Source organism: Porites lutea, chromosome 1 (assembly GCF_958299795.1).
Source record: "Porites lutea chromosome 1, jaPorLute2.1, whole genome shotgun sequence".
In the NCBI taxonomy this organism is placed as follows: Eukaryota; Metazoa; Cnidaria; class Anthozoa; order Scleractinia; family Poritidae; genus Porites; species Porites lutea.
This window is the reverse complement of record NC_133201.1, coordinates 12322435-12342262: the sequence shown is the minus strand read 5'-3', so window position 1 is coordinate 12342262 and position 19828 is coordinate 12322435. Positions and strand designations below refer to the sequence as shown.

The window sequence follows — 19828 nt, the reverse complement described above, 5'->3', positions numbered from 1 at the left end:
TGGGAATTGAAGTTTGCAGCCAGTACGTACAGTAACATTTTATTAGTCCCATTACCAGCCTGTAAAGCAATAAAGAACGAACCAACCCTACCAAGGACTTTTGAGTTTGGACCTCTTGCTTGTTACTTAAAAGCCTCCCTGGTTCTAATTTGACCCAGAGTTAAGCTGCTGACACGTGGTTTAATAAGAAACAGTGAGTTTTGTTTCCCTGAGACCTTCAACACCGGCCAATCATTAAGTGTTTTGTCATAACCCCCAACTGAAAATATAATAATCTACAAATGGGTATGATGTGTATGAGATCAAAAATAGATAATACAGAGCTGCAACAATAATTCATCAAAGTGTATGAAGTGGGAGAAAATGTAAAAATTGATTGAATAGCCCTTATACATTTCTAGAAACTTCACAATTTAAAAAAGTAACTGACAGAATAGTTGGTGATTTAAGCAATCTGATTGGTTCGCTATCTCGGACTATTCAACAATATTCACCTCCTAGCGAGTGGATAATGTGTGAGCTCGGTTTTTTTCCCATTTTCTTCGAGAAAGATCTTTTAAAAGTCGACAAAATCCTAGGGTTGACTTTTTTTCAGGCAAGAAGACTTCGAAGGATTCAAAACGGCGTTTTTCCATTTACTGTTGTTGAGTTTTGTGGTCGATGGATTGTTTACAACTCCCGTTTATTCGCCTCGAAGAGGCCTTTTCGTGAACTAAGCGTTTTCCAACAAGAAAAATTTGGCCCAAAAACGAAGTTCACTTATGACAAACAAATTTGAAAGCAAATGTTTGCAGAAATTCTACGTTTCAGGTAAACACGAGAAAGAATGCTACATGAAGACGACGTCTTACCTCGAGGAACCGAATCGCCGTTTTTGTCAGCACTTCATGCGAAGAACGACACAACAAACCTTTTCGGCTATAAACTTGGCAAGTCAACAGAAAACAACAAAGCTCTACTTTTCTTCTCAGGAAAGGAAACAATTCAAACTTTAGCGGTTCCATTTAAGTCATTACGCTGTTGTTTGCGAAATGATAAGCTTGTGAATTGCCATGTTTGAAAATTCTACAAAGATCTATTTTTAAACTGTCGCGTGTCTAGCTGACCTGATCTGTCAATCAAATCGTACTTTTGAATGGTTTCCTCTCTGATTTTGTTGAGATCACTTATATATATACTAAAACAATTATTCTTTTCAATCTCGGTGAATAGTGGCTTTAGGAATATTTACCTCGCCACTTCGTGGCTCGGTAAATATTTTGCCACTATTCACCTCGATTTCAAAGTATAATTGTTAATTATTAAAAAATAATAATATTTAAAGTAACATTATGTAGTATTTTTATTAATTACTTTAATTAATTAAGAACACGGGGTTGCAGTCAGGAAAAAATTCACGCACAGCCAAAAAGCTGAAAAAAAATTCTTGCTGGCCAAGAATTTTCCACCTACACCCCATCACTTTTCCAATAGTCTGTCCCTTAGTTGTCAAATACACATGGTGGAAAGGGCGGATTTAGGGGTGGGCCCAAAATAAGGCTAATGACACCATGTGGAGAGGTCTATACTGGCGGGTGCATAGTGCATGCAATATAAACATTATTATTATATAAAAGTAAAGAAGGTCATCGCAGTTACTTACGCAACTTAAGCAAATGCGAAAAAAGCCTAAAATATTATAATATAATCTCGTTTTAAATTAGTTTGAAATAAAATCGATCATTACCTGATTAACTTGTGGTTAACGTCTATGTGCCATAATAAAGGATTAAATTAACTGCAAAAACCGTGGACGAAGATCCTGCTAGTTGTAAACGTTGGATCTCTAGAAAAGAGATCTAATCAGCCAAAATATAAAGAACCAAGAACGAGAAGTCCAAAGACTACCACAAAGCTGATTTAAAACAACGTGTATTGCTTTTTATAACAATATTTCGGCAGGCCATACCAGTCTTCTTCAGGTTTACATATGTTAACATCCTCTTCCAATCTATTAGATCAGATCTATTAGGTGTAGACGAAGGTTTGCAAGAAATGCGATTGCTCAGGTGTCAAGTTCATTTCTCAGAAAAACAATCAAGGACGACGAGCGGCCATTTTTGATCCATGACCTGGAGACACTAGGGAGGAGTTTCCAGACTCTTTTCGGGCCTTTCTGGGTAGAAACGCCTGGTTGAAAGTTCGCAAGTCATTCTGTTGTGCAGCGAAAGCGAATTCAAAAGTCATTTTGGGAGTCACTGAGTCGCGTTTCGTGTTGGGTGCAGTGAAGCACAATTAATAGCGCGTTTTCGACAGTGACGCGGGTAAACATATCCATGGAGTCGAAATCCCCATGTAAGAAAGGATCCTTCTTTTCTTTTATCAAATAATCCTCCCGTTACGTATTTTGCAAGTAAGCATGCAAACGCATTTCAAAAGTAATGACGATTTGAAAAAAATTGTATTTAAGAAATTGTTTCATATGTTTTTAACATAAGATAATCCTAATGCTACGTAATTCTTAAGTAAGAATGCAAACAGATTTCAAAAGTATTGATGGTTAAAAAAAAACACGTATTTACGAAATTGATCATCGAATAATCCTTCACAAGTAAGCATGCAAAAAAGTGATTTCAAAAGTAAAGCGGGTGAGTTTAAAAAATCGTATTTAAGAAATTGCTTTATTTGGTTCCATAGAAAGCATGCAAAAAGATTTCAAATTGAAGTAATTATGCATGCACGTAAACCATTCTCAAAATCAACTCGAGTAAGAAGTGTGGATTTGAAAGTCATGACAGGACGAAAGGATTCCATCGCAAGACAGCACGTCAAAACAGGCCACAAACCAACAATCATCATCTAAGACAATCATTTATTTGGCAACTCAGTTTGTGTGGTAACTACACACTCATTTTTGACCCTGAAAACGCGCCATAGGCACGTGAGGCAGTTCGATTTCGGGATATCTACATTTAAATAAGTGGAAATAAAGCGCTGTCTTTGGAATGAAGTCTGCAAACGGTTAGATTTTTTAAACTTTTCGAAAGAGGACGCTAAATTGTGGGCCTCTTGTCGCAACGTCACTATTTCTCCTTTAATATATTCCGTGGCTCGTTAAAGAACCCACACACTGTTTGCAAAGCTACAAGGGACATCATCCTCGTGGTGTGGTGGTCTAAAATTCTGATTTTCATTTAAGGAATCTTCATAATTCGTTAGTTAATAAATTGTAAACTGCCCCATAAGCAGTCTGGCAAGAGTCTCTTAACCCATGCTGTAGATTACCGCTGATCATCTGAGAGGAAAGTGGATATTAAAAATATATTTACAATTTACAGGTTTACTGATTTCTTAATACAAAGAGCTAGGGCTTCGGTTGTACTTTAATGAAGGGGCATTATGGGAGAAACTGCTGCCTAACCTTATAACTCACCTGGGACCGAACATTTTAAAATTCCTGTTCCATTTCATGATTAGCAGCATATAGTCCAAACTCACATATGTAACGCACTTTTCTGCAGTAATTCTTAGACCCGACTTTTATTTTCTCCATTAGAGGCGTGCGATTGGCGTCTCAAAACCTTTAAGAGATGAGTTCTTTAATTGTAATACATTCATGGCAACTTTTTTAAGAGCTTCTGCCTGAGAGACCGGGGCAGGCTTGGAAATAGGGGTCGGCCGATTTGGCTCAAATTTAGTACACTTAGTTACTATGGAGACTTATGCAATTTGCTAAATTTTCAGCTCCATTGCTCTTATTTGGGCTGAGTTCCAGATGGTACCCTTTTTGGGGTCCCCCAATGCTTTTTTTATAGCCCATTTTGGGCACTTTTCAATACTTTGATTACAATGTCAGGGATAATTTAAGCCAAATATAAACTCACTTTTTATTATCTCTATCCTTAAGGGTTTTATAGCAAAACATATGGATCAAAGAAATATTTCTGTTGCTTGTGAAATAATTGTTAAGTTAATGCTCTTAAAGACATTTTTAGTGAAACTGAAAATAACCCAAATTTAAGTCGGATTTACTTGAGTGCCCACTTTTGAAATAACACAATTCCGACATGAACAGAAAGTTTAGCCCTAGGTATGTAAAAAACAAGGAGAAAATACTAAGGTTAAGGCTTTTTCACTGTACGGCCTCGCTTTGAAGATGCTAATACAGCCACTTCCGGTCTAGTCTTTTTTCCCTTATAATTAAGCTTATATGGAGTATATTAGCCAAAACTTTCCGATAACTTACCCTAAATAACACTCTCTGTAGCACTTTTAATTTCCTTTTCCACCTGAACGCTAAAATTGGCAAAATATGAATATGCACCGCTGGAGATGCTCACAAAGTCACTTCCGGTCCAATAGTTCACATGAGAGGATGGTTAAGTGTGGCATTTTTATATTTAAAAAATCTGTTTAGAGCTCTTTCATTTGCACATATTTCTAATTGCACTTAAAACTAAAGGTGGTTAAATATAGATATTCTCTCAGATTGCATCACTTCATCTAATTCTGGCTTTTTTTGTGGATGGGTGAAAATTACAGAAAAGCGTATTTCAAAACAAAAAACTCACCCTTCTAAGCCTGGTGAAAGCTGATCGAGCAAAGGAATTTTGAAAACTTATGACGGTAAAAAGGCGCTGGTATAGCTCAACACTGTTTTCATTCTTCATGAACGCCAGTCAAATTCAACAAGAATTCTTAGCATATTTTCTTAGTTTTTTATCCATTAACACTCAACATTCACTATGCGTAATAGGGTGACTGTTAACTTCTTTAAGTAATTGCATTAACAATGTTCAACACCTATCATGACAGTATTTGCAGCTCTTGGATCGGTGGGTGCAGATGTACTTGTCTAGTGCAAGAGCAAAAGTGTCCTTCCTTGCTTTGGATCCAGTAACTTCTACGTCCAGCGACAAACATGCCTTTTTCAGTGTATCTAGTCTAAGGGTTTTGATCTTTCCCTCTGTAGCTAGATGACATAAATTATGCCCCTGGAACAAAATTGGGTGATCTGCCTGTACCTGACTTTCTATGACAAGCTGCAACGGTTGTAAGTTTTTGTCCTGGATGTTTGGCTCCTCATCCTCAGTTTCAATACCATGGTTTCCTTCATCAATGTTCTTTGCACGCTGAGACTTTGAGAGATTTGAGAAAAAACTTGCAGTCTGCTTTGAGGTACGCCACTCAAAAGGTTGGAATAATAAGCCACCAGTCGTGTTTCTTACATGTTTCATTTCATGTTCAACCTGTTTTGGATCTGCTTTGTTGCCTGTCTTTGCTCCATCCTTGAACCTTTGGATTAAGTAGTTTCTAACGTCTTCAGACATCCGGCTTGACTTTTGGACGGTCTTAAGCGCCCATCCGTCAACTGCTTCTTGGCGATCCAAAACGCCTTCATTACCAGCCTGCATTGATGGAAAAGTGCGCTGTTTCTGTAAGCTTACGTTTGATAAGATGCTGGCCCACTTTTTCTTGATGACATCGTACGTAGTGTCTTGCTCCTCCACGAAGAGATGGCGTTCCGCATCTAAATGATGCTGAAGTTCTTTGTAGTTAGAAAACATCTTAACACATCCTTCTTCCTCACAAGAGAACAGGGCTAGGCCGGGCGAAATGGAGGAATGTCCAGCCACTGAAGCCCCAGAGCAATTAGATGGTGACGAAAACGGATTAAGAACTTTTATTGCTGTAGCTCCTTGAGCATTGGTTGTAAGGGAAGAATACGGATAAAAATGACCTTCCCCAATCTGATATGCTTTCCATGCCCGAATACCATCATCAAAGAACATAAAATTGTTCAGGAAACTGATACCTAGGATCTTTTTCACCTGTGAATTTTGGGTCGATTTATCAATTTCAACGACTGCAAAACGACATGCCCTAACGCCTTCACGAGATTCAAGTGCAATTTTCATTTCTTCCGCAGTAGTGATGTCATGGCCCTCGTTTACCCACCGTCGCATGTGGGTTTTCATCGAGGCAATTCTACGGTCGCAAACGTCTTTGCCCGATTGCGGATCAGAGAAATCATAGCGCTTATATTCCACTCCATGTCTTTCCCCCATGGCTTTGAGACTCAAGAGAAGCTCAGTGTTGTGATAACAACTGGCGTTATCAGAACGTAGGAAAACTTTGGTGATGGATGAGTCTTCCATCTTAATTACGCTAAGAACGTGTTCGACTATTGACGCAACGCTGAACCAATCCTGTGTACAGGAGTCAAAGATGTGAACAAATGTGTCCACCTCAACTCTGTCCTCATCTTCGCTAGCTCTCTTAATCGAACAGGTCACATGCCAGCTTCTCCCACGCTTACCATAGAAGTCGTCCATCCTTTCGCGGAACTTCATTGGCAGAAATTTCATTGCCCAATCCATGATCAAAAGGGTGCTTTCTTTATTAAGATTAGTGAGGACGTCTTGCTTAGTCTTTTCCTGGACTACTGTGCGAATCAAATGCGCCTTGCATAAGAGGATGGAATTTGTGGCCTGTTTATGGTCATACTGAGATCTAGCCCTTTGTTTTTCTGTCAAGGAAACGTTCTTGTCATTTAACTTCTCATCGATTTTTTCAACTAAACAAGAAAGCCGTGCACATTCATGACAGGATAGTTCATGCTCATGGTTGTAGAGTAGTCACTATTATTCGGATCACTGAGCGAAAACGTGGTACAGTGATCTTTACATCTCTCTTTGCTGCCCGTGTGAGTTTTGTAATCCGTCTTGAGGTATCTCTTACCAGCCTTTAGATCCTGTTTGATAGAATTTGCCCAGGTGACATCGACCCCGTTATCTTGCAGCACGTTTACAATGGATTTCAACTGATCGAAAGCCTCCGCACCTTCTGTGGCGATGTAATCAAGTCCCTGTAATGAGACCTGCTTTGAAGCAGAGCATGCCTCCAATATCCGGAAAAGTGTACGCTCACTGTATGGTTCAAAAGCTACGCTCTCGCAGTAGCTTTGGTATCGCTTGATGATTCGGGATAGAATCAAAGTTCGTATTGCCGCTGGTATAAGAAGTTTCTCTCCGCTATCCAACTTCAACGACTTTGTACCATATGATACATCTTGCAAAAGGGAAGATGAAGAAATAAAATCTAGAAAGTGATCAGTTTTCGTTGCATCAAGGCGCACTCTAATAATTTCTGGAGCATTGCTTGGCTTTCCTGGTCCTCTCACGTCGGCGTGTCTGCGGGCATCATCGATTTGTCGTTTAGAAATACCTGGAATAATCTCCATTAGTTGGCTTTTGCTAATTGCATTTACAAACAATGATAGTATTTGCATTCGGGTGTGTCTGTTATCAGCTAACTTGTAAGCCTCCACTAGCCTTTCTGCGATGTCGTCAGGCTTTGATTGAGAAAACGGCATGGATTTCACTGTAGCAAACTCGCACAAATCGGCCTCACTTTCAGGAGCGAGACAGTTGAAAGCTGTTTCAATAACCTCTCTAGCCTTACGCACGTAATAACCCTGTTGCCGCTCACCAAGTTCAGGCCATGGTAACCTCGATGTACTTTGAATTGGACTTACCCTACCTTCAGAAATTTGGACAATTGGTCACTTAGCAAGCATCGTTTTCTTTTCAACTCTTCTGCTTCGTCAATGTAAAGGCTGCATTCAAAGCTTGTTTCCAAAGTTGAATCCAGAGAAAAATCTAAGAGTAACGAACAGTGGATACCTGACATAAGTGATTTGTCTTGATCAACGTATTTCAGTACTACACCGTAATTTTTAGGGAGTTATTATAACTCCAAAAATGGAGTAAAAATTTTAGGGGAAAGGATAACCCCTTTTTTGGGGTTATTTTAACTCCTAATTTAACTCCGAATTTGGGGTCATTTTTACTCCTGAAAAAGAGTTCTTTTTACTCCCAGTCTGGAGTTAAAATTATTCCGAAATGGGGTTACTTTTACTCCTTACATGGGTTGTTTTTACTCTTTTTGGAGTTAATTTAACTCTGAAAGTGGAGTAAAAATTTTAGGGTACAGGATAACTCCTTTTTTTGGGTTATTTTAACTCCTCAATATCTGGGGTCACTTTTACTCCTGAAAAAGAGTTGTTTAAACTCCTTTTTGGAGTTAAAGTAACTCCACGAAAAATAACTCCACTGTAAGGAGTTAAATTAGCCCCACTAGAGGAGTTATTATAACTCCCTGAAAATTACAGTGTACTTCCACCTCCTGATCTTCTCCTCCACTACACAACACTTGTCTGCCCTGAAAATAAAATATTGATTGTAAAGGTGAGAACTGATGAGAGAGGATAAAAACGTTACAATGTTCGATTTGGAATTTTGATTCAAGGACCAAAAACAAAAGCACCTGGTTTTCTGTCAGTGGTTGTCTTTACACGAGGTTGTCAAGTAAGACTTAAGAGATGTAGCCTGCATAGCAAGAGCCGGCTTTTCTTTTCTGTTTTTTCTTGGACAGGCCGCGGGAGCACGCGCGTCCACGAGATTTTCTTCCTTCGCTCTAAAATCACTGGCGCCTGCTACGCAGGCTATCTTTAGAGCTGCTAAGTTTTACTTAACCCAAAATGCGCGTGTGAAAGCCTAAGTAAAATCTCAAGTAATTTTACTGTGCATCTCATTAAGGACGGAAAGTTGAAACGATTCAATAAAAGTCTCAAGGGACTTGAGAGCTTTGAGAAAGGCAAAGCATGTCAATCAATGTTAATTACGTTGCGTGAGAAAATAGCCTTAAGATAACCTGAAGTAAAAAAGAATCGGTTGTGTGTCAAGTTTTATTTTACTTGAAGTATTTAAAATTCACTTGTGTCGAAAAATATTTTATTTAAGTAAAGAAAAGTCTCGGTTAATTTGACTCATCTGTATTTGAGGTTAAGGACAACAGCGCTGAGGATATTTTCACCCTGAAAGACAACTGCAGTATGTTTGAGATTGAACACGTGCGATTACAATATTTACATTACCTCTAGATCTTTGAAAGTTACACTTTCGGGTGTTAAATGAAGTTCTGGAATCTTTTCGTCAAAGCAGGTCTTGCAAATGGCTTTGGGAAGAAAAGAAAAACGAACACTATATCAGATTTTAGGTTTATTCCATGGTCCATGGTATTTGAATTCTTGAACATAGAATTTGACTTTGTTCATTACAAGGCTATCCTAAAATAACTCACGACAAACAAGAAATGTTCAGCATTACTTACGGGCAGTGATTGGTATCACGATCTTCGTTTGTTGGTATATTCTCTCTGAATGAAAGAAAGAATGAAAATGTCTGCTGTCACCTTCTTGGGTTTTTCAATTTGGAAATTTCACCTTTATGAAGAGGGTGTTGACATTGTCCAGTTAGTTCTCGTAAACGTGTGAATTTACGGCGGTGACGCGGACAAATCGTCATCTTCTTGATTTCCGCATTCACGACACCACACCTTCCAGCTTGATTCAGTATTAGTTTGTACTCAGGAAAATGTTGAAGTCTGTGCGAGGCTGAAGTTTTGGTGCCTCCAGCACCAACTTTAATCAAAAGGTGAGTTACATCGCGGTCTAGAGATGCTAAAGGCAGACTGACGGCTGGCTCACACAACTTTGAATTATCGCGAGCACCACAGAGGTCACCATTACTCCAGAAAGAACATCCAATTGATGACATTGTTTTTACTACCTCAGTAGTACAATTTTATACTTTTCCAAGGACTGCCAAGAGATACTGATCATGAGAATTCATCATTAACGCAATTAAACAAGATTTTAAATTTAACAAGAATCGCCGAAAGGCGATTTTTAACTGGGCTGCAAAGGGGCTATTTTTTCTGAGGGGAGGGGGCGGCTATACACACTCAGGCTACCATAAAACCTTGTCGGCAACCATTGCATGCAACAGAATCTCATGTGAGACTGAAACATAAACTCATTCAGAACATTGTACCCTTTTGAAAGACTTTCGTAACCAAAAAAAAAGAGTACCATTTTTAAGTGGGGGCTGTATAATAACTTTTAAATTCCACCATTATGAATAAAAATAAGCAAGTTAGCCATTAATTCTAAACAGGAAACAATTTGCATTATTTCCACGCACCCCTCCCCCAATCCCTCTGTGCCCCAAAATATAGCGTGACAGTATAACGTGACTAATTTGACGTAACCGGAAATTCCAAAAATTGTTGTCCTTCTACTAGTTGTATTGTATGAAAACCAGAAGTATGCTAAAACAGACAGTTAACGGGCCATTGATCCTGCCTGATCCAGGGGCCTCACTGACTGCACGGAGACTTTACTGCGCTTTTCACAAACATGCGAACTCTAAAGTTCAAAAGCCACCTTCACAATTGTGTTTATCGCTGCCGTCAATCATAATTACGATCACAAGCAACGAACCTTGAAACAGAGAAACACACAAAACGGATCGAAATCCACAAATCACAAACCATGACCTTTTGAACCCGTGAAGTAAAGTTTTGTTTCCTAAGAGGTCCGTTAAGATGATTGACAGCAGCGAAAAACGCAATCGTCGGTTGGGTTCGGAACTCCAGAATTCGCATGTTTGTGAAAAGTGCGATCCTAATTTGCGGTCCACAGTCTACATGAAAACGCACTATTTTTTCCACAAGATGAAAAGTATTCAGTTTTAAGATTTTCCTCACGGTATTTTTCTCTAACTTAAAGGAATAAAATCCTTTGCATTTTGAGACCTAGAAAAGTTTAAAGATTTCTCGCTCGCATGTTGCGTTCACCAGCACGCACTTCAAACAATGTAAATAGATGAAACGATCGATAACATATTTTTTACCTGATACCGATGTGAGTTAAAAATTCGCTCCAGTTCTGTTTGTCTCACCCAAGACTAACTTTTCTTCATGGAAACTATGCCGCTTTATAACTCGTCCGAGGTTTTTGTGCCAGCTAAACAATATGGAAACACTATTCACAGTGACTCCTATGATATTAAAAAGACTGAATGTGACGCACTATTATGCCTTTGTTTACTTCTGATCACATCTTCAAGCGAAGTCTCTCTTTTCAAGCGATTCATCTCAATGCACAATAATTGACCCTTATATTAGTTAAAATCCTATGGTTCATTTATATTAATGCTGTTTTTGCCCCTCACATTGACTGGTTCGTTCGTATTCAAAACACCTTTACGAAAATAAAGGTCGTATAAGTCATGTGTGTTATGTTTCGAGATAAATGGATTATACGCTTTTTTAAGTTTCCATTTTGCGGTGACTTCAGTTTACATCTCCATAAAATGGTAAAAGAAATATCAAGAAACATCACGAGAGCTGAAAATTTTCAAAGGCATGTTTCTGAAACTCGCTAATGCTGACATCAATATAGCGTGCTTGCTGAATGGGCGAAAACACAGAATTGTGATCACAAGATCTTGTACAAATTTAATGACAAAAGCTTAGCAAGATACAGATACAAACAAAAGCAAACCCCCTGAAACCTCGACGTGGGCTACACTTGTATGCTCTACTCAGTCACCAAACCTTGTCAGTAATAGCTCTTATTTTCCTCAAGTCGCTCTCTGTGAAGCTCCCGGATGGGATATCCCGGAGAAGCTTTAAACTTGTGTGCGAAATTCTCAGAGTTCCTATTTTTGTCCGTGCCTTCTTTATCCTCAGTATCCGAAATTTAGATCTCCAAAGTTTCGTGTGTTGCATTAAATAGAAGGAAATATTTAAAGGAAAAGCCAGTCTTCTAACATGGCAAAGTTGTCACGTCCCTCGCTTATGGACGTGCCTCACATCAGGATTCATCTGCCATTCATCGGCAACTGAGTTGTTCGCTTCACTGACTATGACGGCTTACAATCAAGTCTTCAGCCATAGTGTCGTCAACTGGTGTAATACTTTGCTCATAAATTTTGCGTCTTAATTGCTCATGCACTACATCGATCGATAGCTCACGAAGCAGCCACGGCGTTCCAAACCTGACGCTCACAGTCATCTTTTCAGTCTTTCAGTGTGAACCTACCGTGAACGGCATGTCGGTTTGAATGCAACGCGAGCATTTCTCTGAGTTTCCCAGCGCCAACATCATCTAACTGACTTAAACTCGAACAATAAAAAAATTATAGAGTGACTACCATGATCGAATCGCTTCGAACAACGCAAATAGCCTTCTTCAGGTTCGCAACGCTTTGTGGGTTTTTCAGGGGGAGCGCAGACAAGGTACAAAAAGTATCCGTGCAAGGCTCCGTGCAAGAGAAACTCATATGAAACCATTTGTGAGAACATCGTTTCTACGTACCAGACCCTCATGTTTTACCTCCCCCGGATGACCACTTTGTGACACCGACGACCGAAAACCCATTTTATGACTGGGCTTGCCGAGCAGCCCAGTAATTATGAGCAGCAAGTTCACGTGCAGTTTCCCCGAATTTAATTTCCCAACTTGCCACTTCTTGTAAAAGGGATTGAAGTGAAAAACTGCAGCGTAAAGCACGCTGTATCTCGTCAGATCATTGCTCTAAGCAAATTTGGGTGTGTATCGCGCAGTGACGTTTTGTTCTCACAAACAAGACTGCAGCAACAACAAAACCAAAACTCACGAGCAGCCGTGTAAAGCTCACCCTCCTCCCCCCCCCCCCCCGCGCCCATCCTCTGTTTGTGCCTACTTATTCTCGAAGTTACAAAGACACCTAGAGCTGAAGGCAAGTGAAACTATTTAATTTATGGACATTTTCTAGCTTTCGCGGGACCTAGATGGAAATATACGATAAAACAAACAAACAAACAAACAAAAACAAGTGCTATCGCTCTCAGATCATGACCTTGGGCTGCCTGTTCCCAAAGCGGGTGAGATGAGCAACAAGTCATGTTAGCAGGTGTGAGTCATAGGGAATATTGGCTCACTGGAAACAAAAACAAATGTCAAACTCTGTGAAATACAAAAGTACGTCATAGCTAGGGGCAAGGACAGTTTATGTTGCGCGCGGATCGATGTGGTAGTGAAGTGGTTGAGGAGAGAGTTAACATGAAATGAATGTAAAGGCCCAGGTTTAATTATGGGTGTCTTTCTTTTTACTAGAAACACTTTTTACTCAATAACAGTTTAAAATGGCGTCGCTCTTTCACCAAAGGGAAATATTTGCCTTGCATATATTCGCCAGTATAGATGTTTTAAAAAACATCCTCATAATATATTTTGTCAACAAACTGGGATTCAACATGCGATCGAGTTTTGATTGCTGTCGCTACAAAAAAATTGTTGTTTTCCTCAATAGACTATGAAAAATTGAAAAACATATAGGCATAAAGATACATAAACAGCTCTTTGAGATTTCATTGTGAATATAAAAATACCACTTTTAATGAAAATCCTCCAATGTGGACTGTTGGACCGGAAGTGACTTTCTCCTAAAGTAGATTTTCATATCTTGCCAATTTTAACGTTCAGGTGGAATTAGAAAGTAAAAAAGCTACATACAGTATTATTGAGGTAGGTTATTGGAAAGGTTTTGGCTAACATGCTCTATATAAGCTTTATTACAAGGGGGAAATAACTAGACCGGAAGTGGCTGTATGAGCATCTTCAAAGTGAGGCCGCACAGTGAAAAAGCCTTAACCTTAGTATTTTCTCCTTGTTTTTTACATACCTAGGGCTAAACTTTCTGCTCATGTCGGAATTGTGTTATTTCAAAAGTGGGCACTCAAGTAAATCCGACTTAAATTTGGGATATTTTTAGTTTCACTAAAAATGTCTTTAAGAGCATTAACTTAACAATTATTTCACAAACAACAGAAATATTTCTTTGATCCATATGTTTTGCTATAAAACCCTTAAGGATAGAGATAATAAAAAGTGAGTGTATATTTGGCTTAAATTATCCCTGACATTGTAATCAAAGTATTGAAAAGTGCCCAAAATGGGCTATAAAAAAAGCATTGGGGGACCCCAAAAAGGGTACCATCTGGAACTCAGCCCAAATAAGAGCAATGGAGCTGAAACTTTGGCATATTGCATAAGTCTCCATAGTAACTAAGTGTACCAAATTTGAGCCAAATCGGCCGACCCCTATTTCCAAGTCTGCCCCGGTCTCTCAGGCAGAAGCTCTTAATAGATCACTTTTCAAACGAAAACAGTCTATGGTACTTAGGCTGTCGCCTAAAAGTTGGAATTTTTTTTTCAGGGATTGCCGATTTGTTGGCCGTTTTTGTTCGTTAAAGAGAGCTGTAATCGTGTGACTGGATCAGTGCTGAAAAGATCCTTTTTATATTGGAAAGTAGGAGTAATTCAATAAACGTTTGCTTATACAATAGCGAGATTTATTTAGTTAAAACTAAATAGTAAAACGTAATGGCTACTATGTAAATGATAAATGATTATTATATGGACGAATCCGTGAGCGGGCAGAATGAAGCGAATCCTGTATTCTGATTGGCTAACCGAACGGGCAAGATGGGCCAATCAGATCTATCCCACTTAGGATTTCCCGAGTTGGTTATACAAGAAAAAGTCCTTTTTTTTGGCGATAAGATAAATTTTTTGTGGACCAATCTTGTTTGATCAAGATGGCGGGATATTGAGACTCTATTGACCTCGTTCCTTTATGCATTTTTATTGGCCTCCGCAACTTTGTTTCGGTTCATAAAATTGCTATAAAGAAAAAAAAAGGGCAATATCCAGTCATCTTGACCTCACATCTGCTCAATAACGCATATAAATTGTATTGGTCAAATAAGATTTTATAGAGTAGCAAAGTCATGTAATTACAGACATTTTCAGTTGTCTACTCAGAATATTATAAGCAGTATCGGCACTAAAACATCATGATCAAGGAGCACGGTTACTCAGTGAGATAAATGATAAACGAGCCCTATCTTATCACAAACCAGTGTTTGACCTCATATTAATCCAGAACGCTTCAAAAGTAGCTTTTTCAATAGCTTAATTTTTAAGTATAACTTAGCTCTATAATTATAATATTTAGAGTTTTAAAAACTTTAAACTCCTTTTTATTGTAACACATTTTTATTGTAACACCTGATATGTATTATTATTATTAAACCACACGATATATAAAGTGAATTAGGAGAACAAAAACGTTTAAAGGAGAAGGGGGATGAAAAATGTAAGGATGGTGGCGTTGTGGGTGAACAAAATCATCTCGAATTATTAGTAATTAGAGTAAATTTTGAAGCTTAACTTGTTTTATCGTTAAAATAAAAACGCTATTGACCGATAGGCCTTTGGAAGTAAAATAATTTAACCTGACAGCTACACAAAAGTAACAAGTAATAAGGGAAGTTGATATAATTATCTGAAGAAAATAGAAAATAGAAAATGGAAATTAAAGCATAAATTTTCCCAATGATTTAGTTTAATTCTAACGGCTAGTTTGAGTCGTTAGAAACTGCCACTTTTATACATTAAGCGATCATCTGTCCTGGATTTTCTGCTATTTGTTCTTCTCTCCGTAGTCATACATTCTTGTTTTAATTTATACGTATACATGAATAACGGGATTGAAAGCATGCACGCGATATGAAAGGTACCATCTCTTAAGAGCGTTTTCACATGACGTCACGGCGGCCATATTGTTTTTTTCCAAAACAATTGAACGGCGACCATGTTGGTGTACCAAAAAAATACTCTGGGAGTTGTACTCTTTTCTTATGTAAACGTTTTCTTTCTTTTCGATTAGCATAGATGCTGGCCACGTGAGTGAAAACGCCACGTGAGTGAATACCCTAATATGGAGAAAGCATTGTTCGATTGACCAATCGTGTTGCAGTATGACGTTAAAGCGATTTCTAGAAAGTTCTTCGGGCATGAAGTTTTTTAAGCCGAGCGTTCGCTTAACCAACCAAAGGCCAGGTGCGTTTGTATACGTTCGATAAACCAATCAAATTGTTTTATTTCCGTTCGCTTGTTGTTTCTGTTTCGCTCGCGCGTTTTCATTTCAAGGTCACAAGAATATCGCTCGATCATGTTTAATAATCGCTGAAATCAACAATATTGACCGCCAACTTTTTTTTAGCGTCAAGATTTAGTCTTCAAAATTATAAAACAACTAAAGATGTCATTCACCAATTTTCCCTCTCGAAGCTTCTGTCTTGCGACTTATCCCATTAAAGGTTACCATGTTTAGAGAAACATCAATGGAAAATGCTGTTGTTTTTTTCCTTGGTGATATGTAAATTTTCTTTCTTTTTATCGCTCTTGTAAATATGCTCCTGAGGAAGTCATCAGAGGCGGAAGAATGTCTTGCTGATCCACGACATTTCATGAGAACGTCTCTGATACCTCTTTGAACGGTGGTGTTAAATACCGAAAATAAAATTGGGTTTATGGCGCAGTTACAATGTGCAAGAAACAGACGCCAGAATCCAACGCTACAGGGCACTTTACGGAAAATAAGGAAAACTAGGAAATAAGTAATCCAACATACCAGAAAAACAATAGTTATCACAACCATCATTTTAAGAATTTTCTTTGTTGCTCTTCCTCGAGCTCTGTTCAATCGTACAGCCGTGATGCCTTCTTGACGTGGAGTTTTACCTCTTTTGAGTATAAAAGCCACGGTTGAATAGAGGATTAAAATCGTTAGCCATGGAAAAGCGTAAAATGTGATCAGAAGAAACGTGTAGTAGATTGCTGGAGCGTTTTCGTTGCTAAAAGCGTTGTCTAGTATTCCGCTGCAGATTTGTCTGGCTCCGGACATCTTCGTCTTTAAAGCTAAAAGATATGGAAGCCTGGAAATTACAGGCAAGGCCCATGTCAAGAATATGGCGAGCTTCGCAACTTTAGGTGTGAATAATTTCTTGAGTGGAAAGACGACGGCAAGAAACGTATCTACACTGGATGTCAGCAAAGTCATTACGGACGCAAGAATAGCAACTCCATGAAGAAATGGAACAGTCTTGCATAAGGCGTAACCCGCGCTACCTTGGACGAGCCAGTATGAACCGATTAAAAACATGGGAATTAATCTTGGCATATATATGGTTGTAATAATAAGACTGGCGGCCGCCATGTTAACAACTGCATAATTAACCGTTTTTCGGGTTTTCCCATACTTGTGGACAACGACTATGATAAAGATATTTCCCAACAATGATGCTAGTATTACAACACTGTATGCGATTATTCGTCCCAGTTTGACTGGCCAGCTATCGTTGACGTAACATGCCGTTGATGATGAGCTCGCTTCATTTCCTGGTTCGTTTAAAGAACTGTTATTTGAAGCGACGTTCATTTTCTAAGGGATGAAAAAAAGAACATATTAATCTACGCAGTATACTTAAAATAGAGTATTCAACTCTTTTGAGACCTTTTTAAACGAATATCTTACTCGAAATGTGCAAGTTTATTGTGTAAGGCTTCGCAAGCTATGCCAGAAACTGACCACATCTGTAACAGATTTCAAGTCATATCATAATGGCGGATTGAGCATTCTGGTATCACACTCTTCACTTTTTGTCTTTTTGGTTGGCTTTCGACGTTGTTTCTGAGCGAAAGTCTGCAAGACGGCGATACTTGTTATTGACCCAATTACATGATAGTAAAATACGTGACAGGAAATAAGAATTAGCATAATAAAAAGGCGGTTGCTAATTCACCCACGCCAAACTAGTCCGCAGCTTAACTCCTAAATATCGATTAGAACTGAGTCAAAAAAAAAATCTTTCAATAACTTCTTTTTCCCTGTAAGTCTGTGCCTTTATGGATTATTATTAATATGCACAGAAGATCAAAATATTTTTTAACAGGAGCTCCTGTTTTTAATAACTCTTTTTAATAACCACACTCCTCGGGGGTCCTCGAAATATGTGGTTATCAGTTTCATACAGCTTTTTTGTCTTTAATTTATCAGTAAAATAATCGATTTGAGAGTTTTCTTAACGAAGGCTTTCTCTTTTCACTAATTTTATATTCCTGTAATTGAAGAATTGATCATTTCAACACAATTACGAACGTTACAAAAGAATATAGTCCATGTTTCTAAGTAAAGTGTTACATCTGCTTAGTTAAAGCTTAAGATTGTTCTGAGGAAAATACTAAGTATTCATGACTGAACACCTGCCCAGACTATGTTATTTTAAAACCTTAATTACAAATTTTACAATTGAGAGTCATAGTAACAAGATTACTAACAGAAGAAAATTGAACGTGTTTAAATTTATCATTCTGCCATCGTGTCTCTTCTTAAACAAAACTTGCGTATCTTACCGGCTCGAAATGCCGTTACACGTTTGAATACTTTTGTTCCAAAAAGAAAGGGGGTGCCATGGGAACCCTAGCGATTAAAACTGATATGATTAAAAAACAGAAAATCTCAGACGAAATTATATATATTCATTGGAAACAGAAAATTGCAGGCTTCTTCAAAACATTACCTGATGCGGACTAAGGTACTCGAGCAGAAGCCCATGGAGTTACTTAAAAGAGCCTGTATCAAGGCTGTAATATTACGAAAATTTGCAGTTTCAAATTCCCTCAAATAATTGCGACTCTTTGCTTTTTGTTTAATGGGTTAATTAACATTCAGAGATGTGTTTTTTCCCCTGTTTGGTTTGTCTGTTTTGAAATAGCCACAAAACCTCTTCTTAACTTCCTCGCTTCCAACCAATCACAGCACGTGGGCTAATTTTTTTTTTTAAGATCACGGCGCTCAGAAATTGAGAGTTTATTATCATACATGCTTTTTGCGTGCGGCCAATAGAAGAGATTTACTTTTTCCTCCCTACCAAATGTCTCTACCACTACGATCACACTTTCTCCGTTCGTTCTTCCTTCGTGAAGTTTTTTGTTCGCACTGGAAATAGCAAGGGAATTATGAGTAAAAGGCCCTAAAATATCCTTTGTTTGCAAAATTTGAGAAAGGTGTTCTTATGACATCTGTTATTCTATATATATGATAAACGGAAACGGTATTAAGTGTGCAAAAGGGGTTTAAAAGTGCGCTTTATAAAGCCCACTTTTTTCAGACAAGTATACCGGCAGACATGCATCCGCGCACAGAATGGAACTACTATTTAAATAAAGGTTAAATTGTTATTGAGGGATAAGAGTTTGATAGGAAAAAAAAATACGAAGTATTTGGAAGTCATGAGTAAGTTGGATGACGGTGAGTTTTCTCAAATCTTACCTTTCCGAAAGCGACTTTGTTTAAGGTTGGAACTCAGTTACGTCCAGTGAATCAGTACAAATTACCCTTACCAAATCCAACACTGTTTTGAATGTATTTTTAAGCTATTTTTGAAAACTGTTTTTAACCTGTTTTGTGAAATAGGTTTTAAATAGGATGAAAAGTGTATTTTTAATGTATTTTTCGACTGCTTTTAAAGGTGTTTTAACCTGTTTAAAACGCTATTAAAAAAAATTTTTAATGTATTTTTAAATTCGTTTAAAATATAGAAAGCTTTTGCAAGGCTCAAAACAGGTCTAAAATAGTTTTTAAATATCTTATAAATCGGAATAAAAACAGGATAAAAACAGTTTCAGAAACATATTTTAATTTGCTATACTATTTTAAAACTATTTTTAATGGCAATTTTAAACGTATTTTGAAAAAAACAGGTTTAAAATAGGTCCAAAAATATATTTTTAATATATTTTTCGACTGATTTTAAAGGTGTTTTAACCTGTTTAAAACGCTATTAAAATGTTATGCTTCAAAATATATTTTAATAGCTTTTTAATGGGTTTCAAAATTTAGTAAAATAATCGTATTTGCAAATACAATAAAAATACTTTGAAAATAGTATTAAAATACCACAGAGGAAGAAAAGCAATAGCACGCGTATATTGTGAAAATACATCAAAAATAGGATGCAAAAATGCAAAAACAGTATAAAATTGTAAGAAAATAGCCTTAGAGTTGTCTGAAAACAGTACAAAAATCGGTCGAAAGAGCATAATAACAGT

The 19828-nt window shown here is 37.8% G+C and overlaps 1 protein-coding gene across 1 annotated transcript; it reads right to left on the bottom strand.

The window, feature by feature from the left end:
- Positions 1-15980: 15980 nt before the first annotated feature.
- Positions 15981-17156, bottom strand: LOC140950025 (neuropeptide SIFamide receptor-like). The gene has a single exon (XM_073399218.1). The coding sequence runs from the start codon at positions 17154-17156 to the stop codon at positions 15981-15983; it is 1176 nt and encodes a 391-aa protein (XP_073255319.1).
- Positions 17157-19828: the final 2672 nt, after the last annotated feature.

Coding starts and splice junctions, on each gene's coding strand:
- LOC140950025 (XM_073399218.1), bottom strand. CDS start 17,156: ATGAACGTCGCTTCAAATAACAGTTCTTTAAACGAACCAGGAAATGAA.